General features: G+C 44.9%; 1 protein-coding gene across 1 annotated transcript in view; it reads left to right on the plus strand.

The window, feature by feature from the left end:
* Window positions 1–26379, plus strand: part of CACNA1C (calcium voltage-gated channel subunit alpha1 C) — a 488233-nt gene that overhangs the window by 448797 nt on the left and 13057 nt on the right. The window contains 10 exon segments of the mRNA XM_040562696.1: window positions 8282–8314; window positions 11313–11441; window positions 15003–15068; window positions 18564–18655; window positions 19452–19617; window positions 20495–20555; window positions 20558–20621; window positions 22308–22404; window positions 23717–23819; window positions 25567–25668. Of these exon segments, the coding sequence (XP_040418630.1) occupies window positions 8282–8314; window positions 11313–11441; window positions 15003–15068; window positions 18564–18655; window positions 19452–19617; window positions 20495–20555; window positions 20558–20621; window positions 22308–22404; window positions 23717–23819; window positions 25567–25668 (913 nt within the window).

The following is a 26379-nucleotide window of genomic DNA, read 5'->3' on the forward strand; positions in this document are numbered from 1 at the left end:
CAACAGCATCTCTTTAAAGTAGCTAAGACTGGTACGAATGCTTTGAACAGTCTTTTCTTTTTCAGTTCAAGATCAAAATCAGTGGCATGGTCTTACAAGACCCTTAGCAGACAAGCCATGTCAGAAAGTCCTCTCTCTACTTGCAGCCCTCTAGAGCAGCAGTGCTTTCACAGCACTGCTACAAAGAAGAAGATGAGGTGATGGATTTATCTGGGTGTTTGGGATGGGAGAACCTGGAGATAAAATGAACTGTCCTTAGGAATGAGTCAAAAACAGAACCAGGCTGTGCTCCGTGTGGAATACCAGCCTCAGATTTTCCTTCCTCTCTCCCAGACAATGAAAAAGAAAAAGAAAGAGAAAAAGGATCAATGTAAGAGAGAACAAAAATCTTCCTAAAGAGGTGCATGAAAAGAAGACTGTCCTTTCCATCAGAGTGATGAATTTGGTGTTTAAAAGCCATATTAATTTTGCCATAGGAAAGATAGTGAGACCCACTGGACTACTTAGAAACAGCAATGAGGAAACCATTGGCATTGATGGTAATGGAGCAGAGGAAAGCTGGAGACCTGTGAACTCCATGTTTTCACACTCGCACTGTCTCCGTCTTGCTCAGTGGTCTGGTCTGCTCCCAAGGTCATCCCCCTCAGTCTGCTCTGGGCTGGGACAGCCTCACTGCCTTCCATGGAAACCCTCGTCCTGTGAATCAAGGATGGGGCAAATGCAAAGAATGGGAAAAGTCCACTCTGTCAAACATGGCACCTGGCCATGGTGTTCAGATCAGCAAAACCTCTCCTCAGCTGATATTCATACTGGAAAAATTTTAAAATCACTCCACCTTTAAAGTGAAAAGTAAAAAGTCCTGCACACAGCTGGCCTTTCAACATTTATTTTCATGGCTCACTATCTTCGGAGCCTTCATTATCTGTATGTTCTAGGCCTTTCTTTGATTACCCGTCCCACAAAATGCAAATAACAATACACAGGCAAGCCGCACCTGCCTCTCCGAGTCAGACCAGTCCTTGTGCCTGGAGATGAGCGCTGCATCTCTGACAGTGTTTAATATCTACTTGTTTCTCAGGAACAACCCCCTAGGCCTAATTACCATAAGACTTGAACTCATCATTTACCCAGAGCTAATGAGAAGGATTATTAAAACATCCTGAAAATTAAGAATAATTTGCATAGACATACTTTACCAATTGTTCTGGTTTTCCTCTGAAAGTCATGAAAAAAATAGAGCTTTCAGCTGTATAAAAAGGGACTCTTTCATTAATGGTCCAGTAATTGTCAATCTAAGGTAATTTGCATAACCGAATTAATGCAATTGACTTCCCTTATATTTACCTTAAGCACTTGAAACCATAAGATTACTGTCTCACAATTTCATGGATATATATATGAAATTAATTAATAAGCTATTCAAATTGGTATGATTTGCATATTTGAAGCTAATTAGAAAAGCAAGCTCTAGAATTTCAAAATCTTAGAATACATAGGAAATGAAGGAAAAAAAAGAACACGCACAATAGCTGCAAGACTCGCTTGCTGTAAAAGTTACCTTGAACTTATTAACTATTTTTGGAATAGGCTTTTGTTCACTTGGAGATGCTAATGTCTTCTCCAAGATCTGAGGTTTTGTGGAAACTATAATATATAGTTGTATTTGCATGAACTAGCCCTGAATGAGTATTGACCCACATGGTTTAGTGCCAGCAGAAGTGTAATGATAACCTTCATTGCAGGTGTCATCTTCTTGCAAATTCCCCACATTGTACCAAAAAAAAATTTAATCCCCTAGTGCAAGAGATCTTAGTCTCTTCTGCAGAGATGTCTGAAACCCGTTACTTTGCTTTTCCCAGGGAAATCAGCAAGGTGTTCACCATTTGCCCCAGTAAAGGCAGTGTCATACACTATGATTCCCTGTTTTCCTGTAAGATGGTGCCCTTTTCCAATAGATGCTAAAACCAAACTTCAACTTATGGAAATTATCCAAAAACGCTCTGTTGCTTCACCCAAATTAGAGCTATGAGGAGGCTTGATTTTTTTTCTTTGTTTCACAAAATCTCCTTGTAATTCTAATATGCTTTTCTGTTTTAAAATAGAATACAAATGAAAAATTACAAGATTTCCAGTAAAAGAACATTCCAGCAGAAATAGATGGGGAAAATCAAAACATTTGTTTCAGTAAAGTAAAAACAGTTCAGTCCAGGATTGATTATTTTCATAGTTATATAACATTTATAATTGAAATGAAAACTCAAATTGAAATGTGCGAGGATAAAATGTGAGATTGCAGTCTTACTAACATTTCTGAAATGTGTTTTTTTTTTCAAAGTTGACATGTTTCTACAGAACATTTCACTTTCAGCATCAGCATTTTTCTAACAGAAAATATTTTTGTAGCAAAGAAAATAATTCTGTCTAGTTTTATTCAAAATATTCCCAGAAATTCTCAAGAAATGCACACTTAATGGAAGAATGCAGCATTTGAACAGCTTGCCTAGCTTTTTTTTTTTTTTCCAGCTAATAATTTGGTTTCACTGTAAGGTTGTGGGAACTGAGAATTATGCCATCTGCAATCCAATAGTATTCCTTGTCAGAGAAATACCAGATACATTTCTGCCTGGCCTTATAATAACTTCACAGACTTTGGTGGCAGGTAGATTATCTCTAGAGTGTTTGTTAATAAAACCACACACAGCAGTGGCAGACAGATGACTCTGGGGGGGTTGTGGTAACTCCACGGTGTACTGCCAGCAGCCAGCTTGTTTTGAAACCCTAACTTTTTCTCTCTCTCCACAAAGACTTGTGTTACTCAGCCTCCTGAGGTCCTTCAGCCTTTTGACACTACAAACACAAGACAAAGTCTAGTGGCTTGTCTTTAATCACATCTCTGTGGCACTGATAAATTCTAAATTTCTCTTTCTCCTGTAGCCTAGTAAAGTCATGTTCTCCTTGAAGCTCATGGCCTTGCAGATCCTGTCTCTGCTTGTAAGTGACCCACATGAGTCAAATAAAAATCCCCAGAATAGCAGTGCTGTTGGCTTGCAGTTGCCCTATTTGTGGCCTCTACACCCAGTCAAGATAAAAGTAGCCAACCATCTGAAACAATCCTTCAGTTCTTTCTCACTCCCTGTAGCAACAAAATCAAAGCGCTTTTGCCCACCAGCTATTCCTAATGAAACTGCTTTTAATTCCCCTCAAAATCTTATCCATGTTTGTATGATGTGGTCATCTTCACCTTGTGTCCAAGAATGTCACAGCTGCAGTATGGCTATGGTAGGCAGCAGTCTTGGAGGACTTCAAGATACAAAGAACTCGAGTGTGAAAAGACTGATATCCTAGAATGGCAAATGAGTTACACAGCACTGCAGCCTGCTCACGTGAACTCTACAGTGCAGATTCTCAGAGGCATCCTTCCTGCAATACGTAGAAAAAAACAAGAGGTTATCACCTATCACCCCCTTCCTCACTGAAGAACCAATGGACAAGCTTCCAACAGATACAGCATCTTCATGGGTAACTTTTCCTTCTTCAATCATCAACACCAATCAAGGAAACAGGAGACAACTGTCACCAACAACCAACTACTGCAAGTGGTCTCTTAGGAGCTTCATCCACAAGCTATGCTTTCCTCAATGGAGAAATCCCATTAGCAATTGTTGGTCACAAAAGGCAACGTAAGCATCTCACCAACTTGTTTTCTTGAGGCATATGAAGATGCTCTATCATATCACCGTGCTAAAGTCTTAAACAGATTTCCTCTCATCTCTTCAGATCTAAGGCTACCAGGCAACATCAGGATGTGGCCATTATAGCACTGTGTTGACTGAGACAACTGTGGCAAACAAAGCAATAGTAACTGCATTCGAGTTGTTTATAGGTTCCCTAGATCAAGCCAGGCCTAACGTTGGATTCTGCCTTGCAGGGGATTACAAAAATTACAAAAAAGGGGATTCCTTCCTACACATAGAATGAGTCTTACTAGAAAGTAGGAAGTTTTACTCCTCAAAGCTGGGGGAATATTCATCATGGACTTCGTAGCACAGACTGCGACTGTGCTCAATAGATTCAGTGTGTCCTATGGTGTAAAAAATCAATACCATCAACAGTGCTGGTAACGGGAATGCCACCTGCCTGTCATCCCAATGATAGTCAGGCTCCTACAAGTACTGAAACATACTTACTGAGCATTTAAGGAGCCTCCTTGGATTTATTAATTACCAACCTTGTGCAGCTTCCCTTTTTCTAGGTGCTGTTTCTCTGAAAAGACCTGTATTTGTCAGCAAACCAGCCAAAAAAAAAAAAAAACGAAAAAAACCAGGGAGCTCAAACCTCTCAAATTGGTCCTCCATCTCTAGTGTTCCACAGGGACAAGGAGGGATTTATGCCTCTTCTCAGGATTTTTCTACTGAAAATTTCATTTGAATTTATTAACTCACCTTATTATTATCTTCCAAATCTTGATCTATCCAGAAGATATTCTAAGTCATGGCTATTTCAAGGGAATTCAAAAACACCACGATGGTACAATCTTTGGTCTTTTTGCTCATGTTTTGGCTTCTGTCTTTATGGCTCTGAATGGCCAAGTTACCCCTTCTCAAAAATTTTCAGAATTTCAAAATGGATTACAGAACAGCATTTTGTAGTACAATATTGACTGTTATACATCACCCTTAAACCATTGGATCTCCTGAAGTGCAAATGTTATCCTCTCCTATTTTTCAAAACATTTGTGTTATATTCAGCATCTGGAAAGCCCCTAAACACAGTAGTCCTCTTACCTCTGTTAAGCAATATTTCCTTGACTTGTGGCATGATCAGATATGACTCATATGTGAGTCAGTGTAGATATCCAGGAGACTGATGCTCCCTGTACCCAATTGGAGGTGGTATGTTCTTTGGGAGTAGCCACCAGTAAGACTCACTCCCACCTACCCCGGTGGAGCACTCTTTATTGGTTAACCAGAGAGCAAGACTGGCGGGAAGACAAAATAGTTACCTTATTCTGAGCTGTGTCCTCTGAGGTTTTAAGTATCTGTCTCTTGAATAAGCATGTCTTCTTTCCTGGAAACCTCCTTACCTGGGATCCTGAATTCATGATAGACATAAGCTGTACCTTTCATTTTTGTGCCTGCAGGAGCTTTAAGGATGTGAACAGGTGAGCAGCAGCTCACGCAATGTGTCCGTGTGTGCTCTGACACACACTGAGCATAGTTAAAATGAGGTACATGTGGGCAACAATAATCTGAGGAGCTTTCCAGACATGCTTCAGGGATCCCTCAGTCACTGTCCTACTCAATCTTTACTTTGGCTTCTAGTACCTGCTTCTCTGTTTCTTGACCTCTTCTGCTCCTTAATGTCTGTTACCTTTTTAAATATGGTAACATAAAGAATTAAAAAAAAAAAAAAAAAACAGAAGCATCGTTCCTCAGATATTTCTCCTCTTACCCATCTTAACCTGTAGGTCCCCTTCTATATCAGTCTTACCATGTCCCTGGATGTGTTTGTGACATATACTTCAGGTCCCTTTCCTCTATGATAGAAAATGCTCAGAGCATCATCTCTTGGCTGATCTCACTGTTATTGTTGTTGCCTTTTCTTAATTCAGTTTTGTGCATGCTACTTGTGCCCCAAATGACAAGAACAGGGTAGAATAGGTGAATTTCCTTGGCAGATTGAACCACATGCAGAGGAAGAGGTGATTGCAAGTAAAACAGTACAGCCAAAGCCACCTTCTGTTAAGTGGTATTGCTTCTATAAAGCCTCCTTCAAATATAATAAACAGATGAGGATTTGCTTCTGTACATTGTTCTGAGATTTGTAAAAATGAAATCCACTTCAGGTGGGCAATGGACACTGACTTCAAATCCAAGTACCTATCACCATGTCTCTATCCCTGTGAACAAATGTGACCTACTAAGTTCTCAGGTGCCAGGTGCCTGTCCTTGTCCTTAAATTAGCATACCCTCATCATTTGCAATGTTACAAATTCTCAGAAAATCTAGCAATAGCTCTCTGTATTATCATTAGGAATGGCCACACTTTAAAGTCCCAGTAAGAAGTTCCCAGATAACTGTGCTCAGGTCTGAATGGTGACTCTTTGGCACTCATGGAAAATGGAAGGACTTGGCTCCTCTTTCAGACTACTGTGGACGTCAGAAAATGTATTCAGCAACCCACAACTGGGGATTGATTCCCCTCGCCCCCATGTACTCATGCACAAAATACTGTATGAGCACAAGCACATCGAGAACCTCTGCCCATTTTGCTTGACTTTGTACAGCTATCACCTGCCAACATTAGCAGAAACTTTCCTGCACTGCTTTTGAGCCTTTATTGTAGGTAGTGATATAATATGCTACATATCTGACCCCATCTTAAAATATAGGCCAGTTAATTAAGGGAATAAGAGTGGAGTAAGTCAACCTCTACTTCCCTTTCTTAGTAGTGCCAAAGATTAACAGTGGTTCCTAGTTTTTCAACATGTTGCCAACTGCTCCAAGTTGAGCATCTCATATCAACAGTGTCATCTTAGCTCATTACACAGACATATTGTTTTATACAGATTTTTTTTACTGTTACATTACTATTATCCTCCCTTTCTGATGAAATACTGCGAATATCAAAGTGACAATTAAGGTATAGTATTCCACGGTAACTTACAAGGCTTCTTCAAACAATCGGTCACAGATGCACCGACACTGTCAGCCAGGAAAGATCCTGAATCCTGAAACGTGCTGAAAAATGTTTGACTTCCTTCAGTCAGCTTGAAGGAGCTTTGTACCTTGTACCAGGAAAGCAGAAACCAGCAGAATAAGGATCCTCCTTTGTTAGAAAAGATGATTGGCAAAACTCATAGAAAAAGGAAGGGAGATGGGGCAGAGAAACACACTGGTGGAAAGGAGAGGTTTGCCCAGCAACACAAAATCAAAATCTGTAAGAAACATGCCTATGGACACTGCTCCTTTACTTGGTATTCAAGCCAACACTTGCCTGAAAGTTTCTTCTGAAAAGAAAACATAAGAGCAAACACATGAAAGAGGAGGATAAAAGCAGTGGAAGCTGACACTACCAACCAATGAGTTAATCCAAACAAATATTGCATGGTTAGGAATAGCTTGGGTTTTTAACTGGTCTCATTTGCCTATATCACCAAATAGGCTAGCCATCCAACATACAGTTTTATTTAGGTAGTACAGTGCCAGCTTAGTTAGTACAGTGTCCTTGGAGAGCAGAAGCACACTGCAGGAGTCCTTCATGGCACTAGAAGTGATTTTTGCCATTGGCAGAAGTACATCAGTTTCAGCTTTGGTAGCATAGTCACAAGTAATGTCAGACCAGTTTGGCATAAGACTGAGGTTTAAGCCTGAAGGATTACACTACCATTGAACTGAAGGACTCCTGATGACATTGCCTTTATTTAATTTTCAATTCTGCTTTTTAAACTTAAAGGTATTTGCTGCCTTGGGTATTTTTAAGAATTGCTTTCAGTAGTGGAAGTGGCCCCCAGAAGTTGATCAGGGAGTGTCAGGCAGAGTGTTTGCAGCAACTAGACCCTTTCAGGGATGACTGGGGCTCAGTTCAGCTCCGCTTGGCCTCAAAGGATGCATCCGATGGGTCCCTGGAGCTTTGGTGTGAGGTGGGTGAAGGTAGAGCACGCTAACCAGCTTTACCAACACACTTTCCACAGCCGGTGGTGGGTATTGAAGGGTTGCCAAGAGCTGATTACACTGTCCCAGCCCATTTTCTTAGTAACAACAACGTAATCACCCAGAACTATGTGTAGAGGAATAGGGGTATATAAATAGAAAGTGTTGCTTTAGTACCAGGATATTATGGGTTTACAGATCAGATTGATGCACTAGAAGCTGGCTGCTCCCTATGCAGGCATTGCCTGGATCTGAGCTGAGGAGCTAAATCAACCCCTGTACTGAACTTGGTAGTAGTGATACAAGAAACATTTTAATAGTATAAGTGCCTCCACTGCCTGGATTCCAGGATGTCTAGCACTCAGAAGATACTGGGTCAAATTCATGTGTGGTATTAGTGGATACAGCTCACGTCACTGAATTCAGTGGGAGTTGTACCTACTAATGCCATGGCCAGCTTTGATCCTGGGCATCCCAGGGAAATGAGCCCAGCCTCTTGTGCATTTCTTTCACACTCCCTTTTGCCCTCTTCTGCCATTTTGTTGCTCCTGTGTTAGCCAAGACCTAGTTTACTAGGGCTCTTGATTGGAGACTTATTACAGCTTATTTCTGTCTGCCTTTCTTTAAAGCCAGCTGAACATACCCAATGCTCTTCCTCTATGGTAAGACCAAAAATACAGACCACCCTCCCAGCTTCTGTGACACTCTTTCTAACACACTCCTTTATTCTCTTCCCCCGATCACGAGTTCTCTCTCCAAGCCCAGCCTAGTTATTTGTGCATGAAGCTGCCATGTTGTGTATTGGTGTTTGAGTCTGGTGTTCACATGAGCTGTGAATATGCTGCACATGTGTACTTCTTGTGCATCCTGAGCTTTCCTTTGGTCAAGTTAACTGTCGTTCTGCCTTCTAATGAATCACCAAGAGAGAACCAGACCTGGTAAGATTTCTTGTTAGCAACACACTACATCACGACCAACGTGATGCTGAATGAGTTTGCAATGCGATTTCACATCCAAGCTTACAGACTAGAAAGGACTGAAACTCCAAAGCTCCTTTTCAATGAGATGTTGTCAATGTAACATTTGAGTTCATACTTTGCACAAATAAGAATAAGCTGTGCAATGGCACACACAAATTATGCTGCTTTGGTGTACAAGGCTGTTCCTAAGCTACACCAACAGCACTGCAGTAACTCCATTCTCTGATTGCCACCTTGGAGAACTTCCCTCCTCTGGAAAAGATGTGCCTTCAAAAAGCTGGATGGAAGTCAGGAGAAAGTAAGCTACGGGGACAGTGGTTAATGTGTAGCCACCTAGTTTGAAAATGACTGTAATCTCCTGAGGCATCACTGAATATTTTTGACTAAGAGTTTTGATGCCAGCGAGTTGCAGAGAGATGTGTCAGGGAGGAATTTGCTTCACTTTGTCCACTGTGTAGACTTTGTCTATCACAGGACATTTGGAGGGCATGGGAAGTTTTCTGTGTACATCTCCTGCCTCCTCTCAGCAAGGAAAGACAAAGCAATACTAAAACATCTGTCCAGACTCATGTCCCAACTGGCTGCCATCCGAAGGGTCAAGCCCACGAGGAGAAGCAGCAGGTAGAATAAGAAAAAAATTCTTTTTTTTTGTCACAACCATAGCAGTAGTGACGCCCACACAATTTTTAAATTTCAACCTCAATTCTCTTTTAGGTAGTATTGGAATTTAGCTCCTTAGGGAAAGTCAAAAGGTGGCCATAAAACTTCTGTAGGCTTGGGAAAGACCTTACAGCCAGCCCTCTAGGACTGTAGTTCTGAGGATATTACTTGCCAAGAGTTTTGATTTCTTGGTAGCTACATTCCCTCCTTTACCTCAGAACCATTCCTTCCAGTTCACTGAAGCCTCCAGACTGTTGTCCAAGTCAGAAAAATAAGAATGATGTGAGATTTAGGGAACACTCAGGCTTTTCTGTGACACAGCCTGTTCCCCTAATCTTTTTCGCCCCGCTACTGCGTGGGCAGCTAGCGTCAGCCTTTGCTGCAGACTGGAGGAAGCTACCCAAAATATCCACTGGTGATTCACATGGATAGACAGACAAACTGCAGCTGTAGTGCAGTCCTGAAGTATTACAGGCACACACATCAGCAGAGAGGCCTGAGATGCAGCCAGGGCAGATGGAGCCGAACACAAACCTGCACGTCCCAGGTGGGAAATGGGAGCACGCTTACAGCACAGGTACACATCCTCATTTGCACAGCTGGAGTTTTAATTCCAGAAATGTACATCCGGGCAGTTTCTGTGCCTCAGATTTTATCAGAAATGCAGAGGCAGATGCAGCTTTTGCTGCCCCATGGCAGGAAATCCCAAGGGTCTGTTCTCTCTTGGTTTACACAGTGGTGAGTAGTTAACAGCAGGGGGTGATCTGCACTGTTTCTTCCTCCGAAACGTTGCTCTTTTGGTGTTTAGACTCCAACTCTGGTCTTTGCAGCCTGGGTGGGGACAGAAGGAGGCCTCTGGGCACTCCGTTGCTCCACAGGCAGGTCAAGTGGCAGGGTGACAGTGTTATCTCCCCACAAGACAGAAGGTTACATTCCCACAGTGCTCCTAGCGGAAACCCCCAGCTCCACAGGCTTTGCACAGCATTTTAGGGGGTTAGGGAACTGGGAAGCATCGCATTTTCTTTGCCTTGCCTCCCCTCGAGCTAGACAGCGAGTCCTCTGCAGAGGCCCAGGTACACGGGCTGGCAGCTCAACGTTCGGGAGGAGACTGCCTTCACACGTGTGCAGTCTGAGGAATGCACTCAGTCTCAGGGCCGGCTGCAAGCCCAAGGGAAAATGCTTAGGGACAAAGCAGATGCTGTGAGGAAAAAAAAAAAAAAAAAAAAAAAAGAAAAAAAAGAAAAAAAAAAACAAGCCAGAAAAAAAAGAGTATTTAAAAATACCACACGCTTGAACAGTAGCAGTGAAGCCAAAAGAAAACGTTTGTGTTTTTTCTTTAGAAAAAAAAAAAAAAAAGGCAGTGCACAGACTGTGGGAAGTACAAAGGGGTCATGAGAAAAGTGAAAGGCCCAGAAGCAGAGCAGCGGGAGCTGGTGACCACAGCTCAGCCCCCAGCGGCATGCCCGCGGTGGCACAGGGACAGCAGGGCTGCGGGGCCAGGGGCAGCACATGGCTAGCCCTGGTGGGGTTTCGCACCCTGCAGCAGGCCTGGGACCTGCTACTGCTTCCCAGCAGAGCAAGCAGCACGTGGCTGGTGCCCACAGCAGGTTCAGCAGAGTGGCTGGATCAGGGTCTTGCTGGGGTAAAACATCCAAGGCAGGTCCAAAAAGAAAGTGTCTCTCTCCTCCAGTAAAATATCAAGGAGAAACGCATCTTTCCCGTGTTAGGGGGAATGTAGAGGAGGGAGCATGATCAACCCCTGATCCTTAGAAGTCCAGGCAAGCTGAAGGGAGAGGCCGATGGCCTTGGTAGCCTTCATAGGTAGCCTCACCACCGTGGGAGAGAAGGCAGGAGAGAGTGGCCTCGGCCATCCCTGGCGTGCTGGGGCAGTGCAAGGCCAGGGAGCATTACCAGGACAAGGAACAGTGCAGTGAGCTCTCGGCGTAGCGTCCTCTGTGGCCCAGGGCCCTTGTTCCTCCCGTGCTGTTGTAACTCCTGCCTCTGTGCCAATGGCTTCCAGAACGCAGAGGAAAACTCTCGCATCTCAATCACCTTCTTCCGACTCTTCCGCGTGATGCGTCTTGTGAAGCTCCTGAGCCGAGGGGAGGGCATCCGGACGCTGCTTTGGACCTTCATCAAGTCCTTCCAGGTATCCCTTCACTTGTTTCGGAGTCGGACATAACCCTTTTGTTTTTTCCCCTCAGTTGCCCCTTGGGGAGGGTTTTCACTGACGTGGCCACTGCCCGAGCTGAAAGGACGCTCATTAGTGCTACATATGGCACGAGTGAGCCTCGAGTAAATGGGGCTCAGGGTGGATGTGTTTCATCTTTAAAGCATGAGTAATTGCTTGAGACCTTCCTGAACTGCCTTGATAGTTCTGTTCAGCTCAATTACTGTCTGACTGTAACCATTCAATCTTTTTTTTTTTTTTCATTTGAGCTGTATTTTATATCTGTTTATTTAAGTGAAATTCACAGCTATGGGGAAGGCAAGGGCCTCAATTAAATTTCCATTAAGCCTTGTTTTGAGGCTTTCCAGTTGATATTATAGGTGTGCAGCCCCCGTGTTTTCATCGATGAAGAATTTCACCTTTTTGACCCTAAACCTTTAGCCTTGGTAACAATGACAATTATTAAATTGATGCTGCTTTTGCCCTGGCAGCAGGTGCATTTCAGTGCTAGGTGAAGTACCAGAGTAGATAGCAGAAGGCAAAGGAATCCAGACAAGATGAGAATCATCACCTCTGGAGATGAAACTAACACCAAGAGATAGCTAATTTCTAGAAAAAAATGCTTCTAAACCAGCCACTAACCTGCAGAAAAATGCTAGGCAGAGATGAAGCATGGCATGTTCCTGCATTTTGCAAGTATTTGAACCAGACTACGTGGGCCAGCACAACCTGGCTGAGAGCTGGGGCAGATCTGGAGGAAGCATCAGGAAAGGATGGCACAGTAATACAAATGGTGATCTAAACATGAGGAAAGATGTAGGGACACACCACTTTACAAAACCATGAAAGAGTGATTTGCACAACACAGCAATCTTGAAAGAGCTACCACATATCCCTCAGATTCAGGCTTTAAATGGTTGATTGCATTTTTATTGACTCAAATGAGAAAGCAACTGACCAATACTTTAAAACTGGAACCTCACCAGCTATGACACAAGCTGAGACCAGAGCCTGCAGTGCTGTGGATCACCCTGACTTCTGTCTGTCAGCAGGAGCAGCACATGTTTACACCGGGGATCAAATCTGGACCTTTTCTAGTGCAGTTCTCAGGTGTAGCTGTAGCATTGGGCTTGTGCAAATGACTTTCGTTTTGCTCACTCCTTGACTGCCAAAGGATCTGATATGGCGCAGCAGTTTTCTGACACAGCTGCACCATGTGGCCGTTTTTCCATTGCTCACACAGTTGCTAACTTTCATGTTATTTGAGCAGCTGCAGTGGGAACCATTTTGTCTGCATGCATAGGAATGAGATTCCCTTGGCACAGCTCAGCATCCCCAATGCAGGGGACAGAGTCACACTTTCCAGTTCCTGCTTCCCCTCCCCGTGCCCCCTGCGCTTCTCCAGCCTCCTTAGCAATAGCTCGCTCTTATCCTGAGCTCATCTTGCCAGGGTTCTTGGCTGGAGAGGATGAGATGGATGGGAAAGGGAGTGCCTGGTACTTCCCTCCAGTGACCTCCAGACCTCTTTGATTGGAGAGTCACTTTTAGGCAGGGTTGAAAGGTGGTGGGAGAAAGTATCAAGGGAGGTATCTTCCACAGCAGGGGGGAATTAAAAATAAAAATAAAAAAGCACTGCGAGCAAGTGTCTTTTCCCTTTAAAGCCTTTAGCTGTTTATAACATGGTATTCTCTGCTTAGAGCTCCTCCTCTTGCAAATTCTGGGAGTTTGCTTTAGTAGCTAAGAATAGCCCCTGCACAGAGCTCTCAACTCGGCCACTCTCACCATGAAAATCTGGGATCCCTGCAGACTGTGTCTGGCACAAGCTCTTCTCCCATGTCCAGGAAATGTTGTCGTTCACACAGGGCAGCCTCATAAGCAATGGACTCATGCAGGAGTTCAGATCCCATCGTAACTGCCATGTGCTCTGTGCACATAACACCCTACATGTAGCTTGCAGCACTGGTCAGGGGAGCATGTGGTGGGAAAACACTCGGCAGGGTTTCCGCCGGCAAAGAGCAGGCTGGCAAGTGGGAGGAGTAGGAAGCGAGAGGGGTGCTGAGAGCAAGGCGAGGCCATGGGAATCAAAACGACAGAATGGTAAAACCAGGGAAAGATGGGGCTGGAGGAGGACACTGACAGGAGAGTGGAATGTGGGAGATGGGGAGCTGAAGGAGCCACGGGGAATAAGGAGCTGACATGAGTGGGAAGGTGCATCAATAGGTTGAACAGAAAAACATGGAAAGAAAATGGAGGGCAGGAGGGAAGATGCTCTTCCAAGCCCCGTGTGAAAGACAGAACTGGTAAGGTTATGTCCTTGAGGTCCTGTCTGGACACTACCTTGGGAGCTCTACTGAGGTTCTCTGTGAATTAAGTTCCAACTAGATCATCACAAAATGTATGGAGCCCAGTTCTGAGATAGTGCATCTCCACTGGCATTGTGGGGTAACCATGTAGATTCATCTGACCATATAAAACACAGAGGAATCTGCCTCTGGGTCTTGAGATGATTATTACAGATGCTGTTTAAAGGTTTAAATTATGGCCGTTTTGATATTCAGATCTCTTTGAGATGATTTCTGCATGTCTTAGTCAAATCCCCATGGTGGTCAGTGAAAATTGTCAATTTAGACATAAACTGGAAATGTATAAATAACATCATATTTTAAAATAATAATGATGATGTTGTAGGCTTTTTATACTCCATGAAATGCGATGTTCAAAATCCAGACCAGGGGCTGTACTGGCATTCTCAGGATGAATACATCTGCCCATTGCCTCTGAAGTAAGGTCTGGAAATCTCTGGCCTGAGCACTATACTTCAAAAGCAACAGAGTAGAAAATTCCTTCTCAAAGACCCAAGACAGCGAGGCCCTGGGCTGTCCCCTTGATTCCTGATAGTGGTGGAGGAAACTGATAGCACTCAACACTTTGCTGATTGCACTGGCCTCTCCCTCCTGAGGCAGCTCTGCAAATCAGGGTTCTGCATTTCCTCTTCAACAGCTGATCACAGACACTTAGTGAGTTGCAGACACCATCACAGACACCTAACACTGAGCAGAAGACAAAGCTGATGCTGGTTTAGATACTTAGGTTGGCACCAGCCGTTGTAGAAGCCTTGAATTTGGATCTGGGCAGCTGTTGCATTTTCAATTTCACCAGACTGGACCCAGGAAAAACACAGTCAAAGGGCACTGCCATTTGGGACAGAATCATACTAGTTACAATAGTTTTCTCGTCATGGTAAGCAGCTGTGGACGCTGTTTCTACCCTGGCTTTCCTCACTGCCAAGGGCAGGAGCGACCTGAAAGGCAGAGCTACAGCATCGCGAGTGGGAGCCTGGCTGGGCTGGGTGGCAGCAGGGTGGTGGCGCGGAGGGCACGCAAATATGGGCCTGTAGAGGCATCTAGTGGCCACCTGGATGAATTACAGACTCCACGTTTCGGTCAGTCTGCCCGGTTTTCCCAAAGCCAGGAGCCAGAACCCGGCTCCGTAATGCCAGGCTTGGTGGAGACACGGTGCTCTCTTTTTTTTTGTTTCTAGGCTCTCCCCTATGTGGCTCTTTTAATAGTGATGCTATTCTTCATCTACGCTGTGATCGGGATGCAGGTAAGTGATACTAAAGGTTCAACTGCGTCTTTCTCCTCCTGTTAGAGTTTTGGGGGGGTGATCTATAATGTCACTGATCAATGTGTGGTTATAAAGGTTTACAAGAACATTTTCTCCGAGCAAGGTAAGAAGGCAGCTACTTGGTTGGAATGCATTGTGTGCCTATGCACTGCCAAAAGGATCACAACACGCTCCAACAAAACCAAAAAAAAATCGATCCATTTAATGGCAAAATACAATATGCAAACAATAAAAGGAATGTGCCAGCCCTCCATGCTCACAAAGGAACACCCAGCAGCTCTGGCAAAGGTGAATTAGTGCCTTGCTCATTGGCTTAGAAGAGTTTTTTCAGTGGGCTCGTGGCCATGCTGCAACGAACAAACCTCATTTTTCTCTTGCATCACTTTCACACTGGCCTAACTCCATTGGGTTGTAAAGAGCAGCGTTTGATTTACACCCGTGAAGGCAAATATGGGATCAGAACCAACGTACCAACCCTGTGTTTGTGCCAGTTCTTCAGGAAGCTGCATCAATACAATATCCTATTCAGTTTGCAAATGAACTTGGAACCAGCCCGAGCATTCATCTGTGCAAGGAACTGATGCTGCATACAGACCACTGAAGACAGCATGCGATGCAGGCACAGTCTGTGACAGTCCTAGCCTCATTTGCTGTGCTTTTCAAACTAAGCTTCAGTTTCCACTTCTGTGTTAATCAAAGATCTCAGACAAGTCAGCCATCTGGGACGAGAGACCAAACTGTAGAAAGGCAAGGCATAATTACTTCCAGAGGCCTTTAAACATGACAGGCTTCTTAGTTTCATGATTCAGAAAGAATCTGTAACAAAATTCATCTCACCTCTGTGACCTTATTTTAATTTGTTTCCTGTTATTATAATCACATCTTTTCACAGACTCCATCCACCCTCCCCCAGTCTGAAAAATAAAACTAATCATTTCTTGAACTATCATAGGTTATCTCAATTGCCCCTAGTAATTACAGCTGTCATTTAATCTACTGGGCTCATTCTTTAAACTTGCTGGTTTGCCTTTAATACCTAACTTGTTCAAGTGGACAAGATCTTTACAGGATTACCTATGCTATACAGAAAATCACTTGAGATTTTTATGCTAGTGTTACGTAGCTACATAAAGCATTAAAAATGACTTCCCAGCACCTACCCAGACGGGGTTACAATGATCATGGCACTGCCAGAGCTAGATAGACTGTTCTGTAATTCTATAATTCTATCAGCCAGTTCTGAGCTGGCTATTTAATCCTTAGCAAATGCTCAAACCTCTGTTTTAACAGTCTCATCAGCCTGAAGATCATATATCTCTCCTTCACATGGATCTAGGTCACTAGATTGCTTTCTGACCTCCTGCCTTCCAATAAGAAAACCAGCTCTTCTCATCTCCTCTCTTTGCTCGTAACCCACAGGCCTGTTACTTCTATTTTTTGTCAAAATGGCATTTTAACATTTTGTGTGCTGCTCTCTTGAACCTGCAGACAGGTAGACTTCCTTCACACACAGGGACACGTAGGAAGGAAACTCCTTCCCCACTCCATTGAGCAGCTTCCTTGAAGGCTGAGAGGTACCAGATCTGATGGAATTGTAAGAATTACCCACATGAACAAGACCTTCCATTTTATCTCAGCTACTCCCCTGACTTGGAACCTAACAACATTTGAGCCTTGTAATCCAACATGCCCAAGGGGAAAAATCCAAAGTGATGGTGACAGATGGAGCCACTAACATAATGGCTCAAGAGGCACAGGCTGAAGAGGCTATGAGAGAGGAACCTCTACCTGCAGCTCTTTGCAGCTGACTAATGCAAAACATCCATGGAAGCTGTTGCTGGTACATCAAGTGTGAGGGAAGCAGCAGGGAAGAAAGGAAAAATCAGACTTCCAGCATGGGAAGTTCCCTTGCCTACACTTGCCTGAAATGAAAAATATGGGCTGCCTCAGCTCGAGCTGCCTCTGAGCATTTAAACTGTCCTCCTGCTCCTCCTCAGTGCAGCTGGGGCTGTCACTGCTACCCACGGCATGGGGGCGGTCGGGGCTGAGGAAGGCCCACATGTCCAAGAGGAACCCCTACAGAAAGCCTGCCACATTCAGACCCTCCCTCCCTCTTGGCACAGGCTTCCTCTCCACATCGCTGTTTGTCTTGGGGTGTTAATTATCAGTGACATTTGCTTGAAAAGAAGCTCCACGTTCTCTCGGAGCTGCTCTGTTCCTGTTGCTCATTTTGGCTATGAGATAACGGAGCTCAGTCCTTGAGATCTCTGTCACATTGCTGTCGAGGGGCAATAAATAGTCCTGACTGACTGTGCTGGGCAGAGACTATTCTGCCGGGCAAGGTTTGTTAAGCTCTTAGCCCCAGCGCCCACAAGTACAAAAGCGATGTAAGATTTTTTCAAAGGAGCCTGAAACTCTACTGCACCGGAGGCTTCGCATCTGAGGGCAGACTCTAAAAGGTCTGGCCAATGTTGCAGGCTTCATGCTGTGGATGGATGAATGAGTTGGTGCAGCAGTGGTTGGCTGGGCTTGGGAGGAAGCTGTAGGCCATTTTCGCGGCTTTAAGGAAAGGGCTGTCAGATCACCATTATAATATAGAGCAGCTCAGGCATGGTGCCGAGAGAGCCCCAAGCAGGCTGAAATAGCCAGCAGAGTTTTTTCTTATGCAGTCACTAAAATTGTTACCATCACTTTGTACCTAAGACCAAGTTCCCCACAAAGGCTGTAATTCTCAAGTTACCTTCTCTGCAAAAGCATCGCTTCTACAGCACACAAGCCACCAGTCTGTTTCACTTCCACCAGGGAGAGCCACTTCTTTCGGTCAGATTATAAAGCTTTTAAACTAGATCTTCTCTGTCATACACCTCACATGATTACTTCTCATCTGTTGTTCGCTTCCAATGCTCCGTTCCCTTTTTCTCTGGACAACTCTAGTCATCATCTTCACACTGCTGCCTTCTGAGTGGCCCTGAGACACCTCCTGGTGACAAGCGTGGTTATTAGAAGGGCAGGCATTTCGATAATTTCCAGATCCAAGGCAACATGCTTTACATTGTTTTGGGAAGATGCAAGGCATCACGCAGACCTCAAGGCTTTGCAGCTGTTGGTCTTCTGCTTATCGTTTCCTCCTGGTGCAAACAGATAAGCGAAGAGGGAAGGAGACTTTCCTTCTGTGTTCATAGCTTCTTTCAGCCGGACCCCCTCCCCTTGTGAGTGCCTGTTAACGTAAGACCCCATATCACACATTCACAGTATATGAAATAAGGAAAGAGGGTTCTTGTAAAATATGAGTGCTTTTCTGGTGATAAAGCACAAGCAAGGGAAGCAACGGTAAATATGAAAGACAGTTTAAGAGAAGAGCAGTTTCTGTTAAATGTCAGGTCTCCAAAGTCAGGGTGGGGCCAAGAGCTACAGGCAACAAGAGGTTTGGGGACTTTGCAAGGCTAACCTGAAAAGACCTCTGCTTTCTGCCAGGTGTTTGGTAAAATTGCACTGAACGATACCACAGAAATCAACCGCAACAACAACTTCCAGACCTTCCCCCAAGCAGTGCTGCTGCTTTTCAGGTGGGTGTCTGACAGCTCTGCATTGTGTCAGCCCGCGAGCGTGATTCCTCTGCTCTTGGGCACAGCTTATCTCCTTCTACCATGTCATGCTCGCGAGGTGAGTGGAAACATGTTGTTCCTTAGTGGGAGAGCCTAGGAGCCACGTCAGGTGGAACAAATAGTCCATTAAGCCTCGTGCCCTGCCACCTGATGCTGGCCAGCCCTCAGTGCCCCAGGGAGGGAGGCAAGTCCTCCCACTCAAAAGAGGTGGCCAGTTGTTCAGTGCTTTCAAGCGCTGATACTCACCCCGAACTCCTCCTTAATTTCAAATCGAGGCAGTATGACTTCCAGCTAATTTTAGCAGGGAGGGGGGCATGAACTCCCACGCATGCTTTGGCCTAGCTCAGTTTGCACATCATCCTGCTCCAGCTGTGGCCAGGTGTGCCAGGGCCAGGGAGAGGTTCTGAAGGTGGTGAGAGGATGGCAGGGAGTTGGCGTAAATGCAACAGTCTATGCTCCTTCTTTCCATGGAGGTTTTTCTTGCAATCCGTAGCCATGTCACACACATCTCAGTGACTCTGACTGGCCAGACCACAACAGCCCCATACCCAGACTAGGCACAGTCAGTACACACCAATAATGGCAACAGAGTTAACAAAGAGGAGCAAGACATGCCAATGAATGTCAGAGCCCGTCTGTCAGCCTGACAGGCTTGTAATCAACCTCAGTGGAGCAGGAGCAAGTTGCTAATGTGCCAGTCCCTCCCGTCCTACATCAAAGGTCACTGCTGTCTTCCCTCACCCTCTGCTGTGCCCAGGTGTGCCACTGGCGAGGCCTGGCAGGAAATCATGCTGGCATGTCTCCCAGACAAGAAGTGCGACCCGGAGTCGGAGCCAGCCAACTCCACCGAAGCCGACCACTCCTGTGGCAGCAGCTTCGCCGTCTTCTACTTCATCAGCTTCTATATGCTCTGTGCCTTCCTGGTGAGTCCACCCCAGCACCCGAAACCCACCCCCCTTTACACTGCCCCCCTGCCTCAGCGCTGCACAGCAGAAGGATGGCTTCAAAGATGGGAAATCTCCCCGTGGGGCCTTCCCCAGTAGCCCCCTCTCTGTGACAACAGCCCCTCAGTCTCTGCAGCTCCTGCCTCTCCCTGCAGCTCTGGGGGATGCTCTGCTTCCAATCCAGTCCTCTGAGCACAGCAAAGGAGTGCTCTTCCCTCCTCCCCCTGAATGAGAAAACCAAATTAGCGTGTTGTGGGCTGTGCTGAGGCTAGCAACGCCTCAGCCACACTTCCCACCTTCCCTCCTACCTTCCTTCTGGCTGCTGAGCAGGTTTTTCCTCCCCTGCCAGCAGCAATGACTGTGAGAATACACATATTGCATCTGCTCCGTGCTGGCAATGCGGCATTGCTCAGAGCGACAGCACATGCTCTGCAGCTGGCATCAGTGCCCAAAACTCTCCCAGTGAACAGCAGCAAAATTTTAAAAGTTTTCGTCTTGGGCCAGAAGAAAGGACTTTTATCCCAGTCCCACTGCCCATAGAGGATAAATCCCAGGTTCTCCAACTGCTGTACCATCCTGGTGGGCAAAGACAGGTAAATAAGAAGCCATCACAGCACGCCTACAGCAAACCTGAGCCTCAGCCATCTAGCTGCAAGGAGAAAAATACGACCAGCTGAGGACATCCTGCCTCTGTGATCTTCCAATTTAAACTGTGGGGCTGACATGGGGGAACAAAGAAACCACCCCCCATGACTTTCTAGTTTTATGAGTCCAAATCCAGACTCTGAACTGAGAACACGGTAAAGTATTCTGTTACCTGCCTCATCCACCAAGTCATCTTTATCCTTGTTTGCAGATCATCAATCTTTTTGTAGCTGTTATAATGGATAACTTTGATTACCTGACGCGGGACTGGTCCATTTAGGACCACACCACCTGGATGAGTTTAAAAGGATCTGGGCAGAGTATGACCCTGAAGCCAAGTAAGTAACCCAGCCTGGACAGCAGAGCCTCTCAGGAGAACAGGCCTGTTATTTTCTGTTCTCTAGACCCAGTGCAGTAAGTGCCATGTTCCTCCTGTAGGAACACCTTTTTTCTGCAAATATCTTACAATAGATACCTCCACAAAGTATTACTGGTGAATCCAGAGGCCAGCAATGCAAGGATACACACAAAAATCACAGCATCTAGGCTGTGCTGTTACCTGGTTGAACATTGCTTCACTTTCAGTCAAGGGGAGATATAGACTGCTTAGGGAGGGGACAGGAGAAAATTTAGAGAAGGAGGTTAGCAGGTTGTTTTATTGTTGCATGTCTTAGGGATATTTAATCCATTCTGTGACTCTTCTGTTTGGCTTTCTACTCACAGAAGAGCTGCTGTGCTGATATCTCCATTTTGTCATGTGTCATATAGACCCATCACAACCTGCAGCTTCACATGGCTGCTTTACATGCTCTGCAAGGTTATTCACATCAGCAGACTTGCAGGGATTTAAAGTTACACAAGAACAACTCACACAAGAGTTTAACTGACATCCAGTATTATATGCTCTGCTTGACACATGCTTTGGCTTAAAGTACGTTTAGATCCCTCTGGCATTACAGTCTAGTTGATAATTGCAAAGCTCCCTTCATAATGCAAAAACTGTGGAAAGAGACCTTAGCATGAATGAAGAGCAGTTAGTTCTAGTTAGTCTCTATAGTTAGTCTCTTTAGTCCTGGATCTGGAAACAGTGTCAAGGTTAATCTGAGCTCAGGCTCTGCAGTATGTGATGCCATATCACTTTATCAGAATGATACTTAAATTGAAACCCTTCTTCCCATTCAGGGTGACTGTCCAGAGAGACTTTTAATATAGATAGGGGGTAAGCACAGCATTCTAATAAATATGCAGTTAAATAACAAAACAGATGCTACTATTTGTGTTGGTTTGAAGGCAAGACTGCAGTGGGGGAAGCCATATAATAGATAACCCCTCACTCCAGATAACATTCTGTTCCTTCCCATCTATAAATGTGCTCTTTTTTTCCCCTTCCCCATCAGTGTCCCATGGTTGAACCGCTCCTCCCTCCATGAGAGAATTCTTCTTTTGAGATAACATTTATAAAATTTAAAAGAAATCCAACTGCTGCTGTCTCAGCTGAGAAACTTCAGGACTTTATTTTGCACTGGCTCCAGTGACAGACCAAAACATAAACAAGTATCAAAAGACAGTAGCTCAGGGCTATGTGTATGGGAGGGAAAGTGGCAAGGAAAAAAAAAAAGACGCTTTGTACCTTTGTAACTGCCATAGCCCTGTGGCCAAGAGGCAAACAAGCAGACATAGATTTTGAGAATGTCAGTGGTGGGGGGACAACCCCAAAGTGTCCATTCGTGCACAGGGGAACTGCAGCATTCAAAACACCGATGTCAATTCTTGAATGTATTGACTTGTGAATCACAGACAACTGTGATTTCTGTACTGAGCTAGTGAGTTATGTGAGTATAGGGCAAGTCCTGAGGAATGCACCAAGTATAAGAGGTCTGAAATACCCTCTCAGATATGTTCAGGTTACAGGGAGTGGCAGGCCTGGAAAGATCTAAGTGAGACTTCTAGCACTGCATTCTGCAGAGGGATCAGCAGGTCACCCTGTGGTAAGGATGCAACCCTCACTGTGCTTTCTTTCTTAGGGGGCGGATCAAGCACTTGGACGTGGTGACACTGCTCCGGCGCATTCAGCCCCCCCTGGGCTTTGGGAAGCTCTGCCCCCACCGAGTGGCTTGCAAAGTAAGGCACGCCGCGGCTCGGGGAAGGCTGGGAGTCACAAGCAGTCGTGGTTGTGGTATCAAACACACATACCAAGACAAAGCAGGGTGGACAGAAATAACAGGGCAAGCAAATATATCTCTAAGATTTTCTTCTGACTAAATAGTGCACACAAAAAAATCCTAGTGTGAGCAAAATATTAAAATACAGGAAGAACAAGTACACATTTTCTGTGAAAACGTCTCACTCATGTCTTCTGTTGTGAGACTCCAGCTATGAAAAAGACTCTCTCTAGTGAATAATGACATTCTTATAACCTTTACGCTTCCTTGCTTTGAAGTTCTTTGTTCACCTCCTCACAAGTCCCAGAGTTTGTATGTGACTCATGTAGTTGTTTTATCAATCTCAGAGCAAAACACAAAGGCCGGGGCATATGGGGCATATACACAGAAATATGTGACTTCTGTGGTCTACTGCCGATCCTTTTCAGTCTGCTGTCTAGGAACTGTCTGTCTGTTATCTCAGTCTGGTTCAAACCCCACAGTCTATGAAAGCAATGATAGTGATGGGGGATGACATCCTTTCCCCACTTTAGTACAGAAGCAGGCCCATTGCGTGAAAGTGGCATTAGGCAGAGCTCAGACAAAATCAGCCCCTTAAAGCATAAAAGCTCAAACCAAGTCCCTGGCGTCTGTCACCTCCTGAGACAGAAATAAGGATGTAAGATCTGGTAATGGCTACATCTTGCCTCAGGTATACGTCCTTGGTCTCAATGAAGTTCACCCTGCAGCTGCAACAGTACTGAGCACCCACTCCCTGTCCTTGGCTTTACCGAATTACTGCAAGGTGGACACAGCCCTGTATTAAAAGGGAGAGGAGGGATAGCTGGATAAAGCAGACCAGCTTTCAGGTCCAGCCAATCCCCTTTGTTCAAGGCTGCCCCCTTTTTCAGTGAAAGATTCTGACTCTATATGTATTTGCAGCAGTCACATATTTAGTGCAGATGAGCCTGCAAGTGCCTTGTGAGGTATGAAAAATCAGTTTGCTCAAGTGCTTACTGGCAACTAGGAAAACAAAGGCTAGAAAGTGATAGCCGCATTGAAGGAAAGAGTATCTACCAGTGGGAGAGAGACCCCAGGGCAATCTCTCACCATAGCTGGGACAAATGATGGATATGAGAAGTACTCTTAAAGTTGTGTAACCAAACCCACAGGTCACAAATGCTGAGGTGAAAGGGGTGGCAGATCTGGAGAACGTCATGAGTGTGTAAGGAAGAACAAAATTGAGTCCTTGATGAAGTGTGATTGTTGTCTTTCTCCTCCTTACTCCACAGCGCCTTGTCTCCATGAATATGCCACTGAACAGTGATGGAACTGTGATGTTCAATGCCACTCTCTTTGCGTTGGTCAGAACAGCACTGAGGATCAAGACAGAAGGTAACAAGCTTGCTGAGTGCACGGGTAGCTGAGTGACATTCAACGCACAAGTGTGTTGAGCTGGAATGCAACAATAAGGACATTTTGTGTAAAATGATACCAGTTATTAACATGCAGCACATGGTACAAAAATCGATGTAAAGATGTTTGGAGGAATAAAGTGTCCTAGGAAGAGAACAGTGTTTCTAGCTGAGTATCATCTAGAAAGCTGGTGCTTCTCATGGTATCATCTCAGATTATTGATCATGTTCTTTATGATGATCTGCAAGTTAAACATTTTAGACCAACGTCCTTTGAAATGGCAATCAGGGGAAGTAAGAGAGGCAAAGAAGCTTCCCCCTGTGCAAATTGGTTCCAGAGCTGGGTGGATTTTTCGCCACTGTCACCACCAATCTTCCAGTCCATGGAAGGCAAAAGAGCTTGGACTAGAAGGCCTCACCTCACTAAAATTCTTTTTTAGAGCCAAAGAGGCTCTCCTGAGAAAGAAAGCCAACTGCAACCCCTGTAGAACATCTTGTGTCCTGTGAAACAGAGACCCAAAAAAGACAAGATTTTCTTGTTTGTCTTAGCCTCAAACTCTCAAAGTCATTGCCAGTGAACTGCTGGGAAACCATCAGCCTTCCTGGGAAGCCTCAAACTGCTTGGTTTCTTTCCTCTGCAGGATCTTGTAAGTGGTTATGGCAGGAGTTTGGAATTCACCCTCCTGAGTCATATTTCTGCCTTTGATGCTTTCCAGCTGTTTCATTCTCAGCAAGTTATTTAATGTCACCGTCTTCACTGCATCATATTAAGAGAGCTACTGGCATGCAGAGCTCTGTGCAGCATATTTAGGAGCCTTAGTGCTTGGGGAGCAATAAGAAAAGTTGGAGAAACAGCACCTTTGGAAGGAGAAGATAATGGTGTAGTACACCCAGAGAGAAGAGAGCTTCAAGTATAAGGGGTTTGAATGTACATAAATCAAGAAATCAAAGGTGACTAGTTTGAGAGGAAATGTATCTAGAAAGAAAGAATATAAACTGAATCTGTTTCAATCATTCACTCTCAAAGGGGTCGTGTGGCTTGATTAATAAATACCTCAGTAGATTAGAGCCCCATGGAGGAACACGTAATGTCTAAGTTCAAATGGTTATATATAACGCTTGTTATAGCCTATGCTGTTCTTGAGAGACTAAACACAAATGTCCTGGGACAGCCCTCTGAGCAAGAGGGTGGAAGCTCTGCATGTGCCTCACATGCCTGTGCAGACTCTCTCCAAGGAAGTCTCTTAGTACCATGTGAAGAAGTTGATGTATGCTGAGATGCAGGGATTGCGAAAGGTAACTCCCAGGTCTTCAGATTTCTAGCTGCATCTTTGCCAACAATTATTTCTGTTCCCCAAGCCGTGTTTTCCCATTAACTGACCTCTTTTCTCATCATATTTAACCTTCACTGGATCTCAGTTAGAATGTGTAAGTACTGGATGAGATTTTCACTTTTCAGGACAAAGTAGCATTGTAGTTGCCTAGTTTCTGGCTTCTGGAGACAAACAGTAACACAGTCACCTTCCTACTCTGAGATGACTGTGCATATTTAGTCACTCTCTTTGTGAGGGGACTTCAGCAATGGTCTGAGGTCCTGTTTGCCCAAAACTTTCCAGTACTGCAAAAGCCCTGGTATTTTCCTCCTGAGATTGCCATGCTAGACTTGCGAAATTGCTCCTCTACAGGCTCTGGCTTAATTCCTGTCTCTGATGATTTTCGCCCTGCAGGTAACCTGGAGCAAGCCAATGAAGAGCTTAGAGCAATAATTAAGAAAATCTGGAAGCGCACCAGCATGAAGCTGCTGGACCAGGTGGTGCCCCCCGCAGGTGGTGAGTGCAGGATCCTGTCCCAGTCTGTGAATGTCTGTCTTTTCCCCACCTGACATGTCCTACTGCACCTCGTGAACATCAAGTGGAGTACAGGGGACAGGCTTTCTTCCACAAGCTGTTATTACCTGTTTACCTGGCTGGATGTTTCATCAGGCTGAGATCTGTTTTTGCCTGTACGAACATATATATCATGTTCTTACTGCTGAAAAATCAGGGGAGGAAGAAAAGGTGTTTAAATAGGAGTGAGAAATCTTCATTCCTAGATCTCACCCACTTCAGCTGTAGGATTTGTTCCCTTGGACACTACCTAGTGCCTTGTTGGGCATATATGGCATATAACTCCTTTTTTTACTCGCGTAACTGCTTTCTACTTGTCTAAGTAGAAATTTTGTAAGATAGTGTCCAGCAACTAGTTACACCAGTTCAGACTGGCTGAGGGTTGTCCCTTGTCTCATTGCTGTAGATTTCTATGCAGCATCCCTGGTGGGCTGTAATTATCAGGCCTGCAGGCTCCTTCTTTGCTATGCTCCTTAGAAGCCCAGATGCATGGGCATCTAGTGGGACCTTCACTGGCCTTCCAGGTGGCTCTAGGGACTGTTGCACAAAACAGCACTTGGCAGCTAGTTAACAGCTGCAGCCAGACCTTGAAACCTTGCTCAGCCTCCTCTGAAGTCAGAGGACAGTATCTTATAAAATTTACAGCGGGTTTGG

The sequence above is a fragment of the Cygnus olor genome, chromosome 1 (genome assembly GCF_009769625.2).
Source record: "Cygnus olor isolate bCygOlo1 chromosome 1, bCygOlo1.pri.v2, whole genome shotgun sequence".
Lineage (NCBI taxonomy): Eukaryota > Metazoa > Chordata > Aves > Anseriformes > Anatidae > Cygnus > Cygnus olor.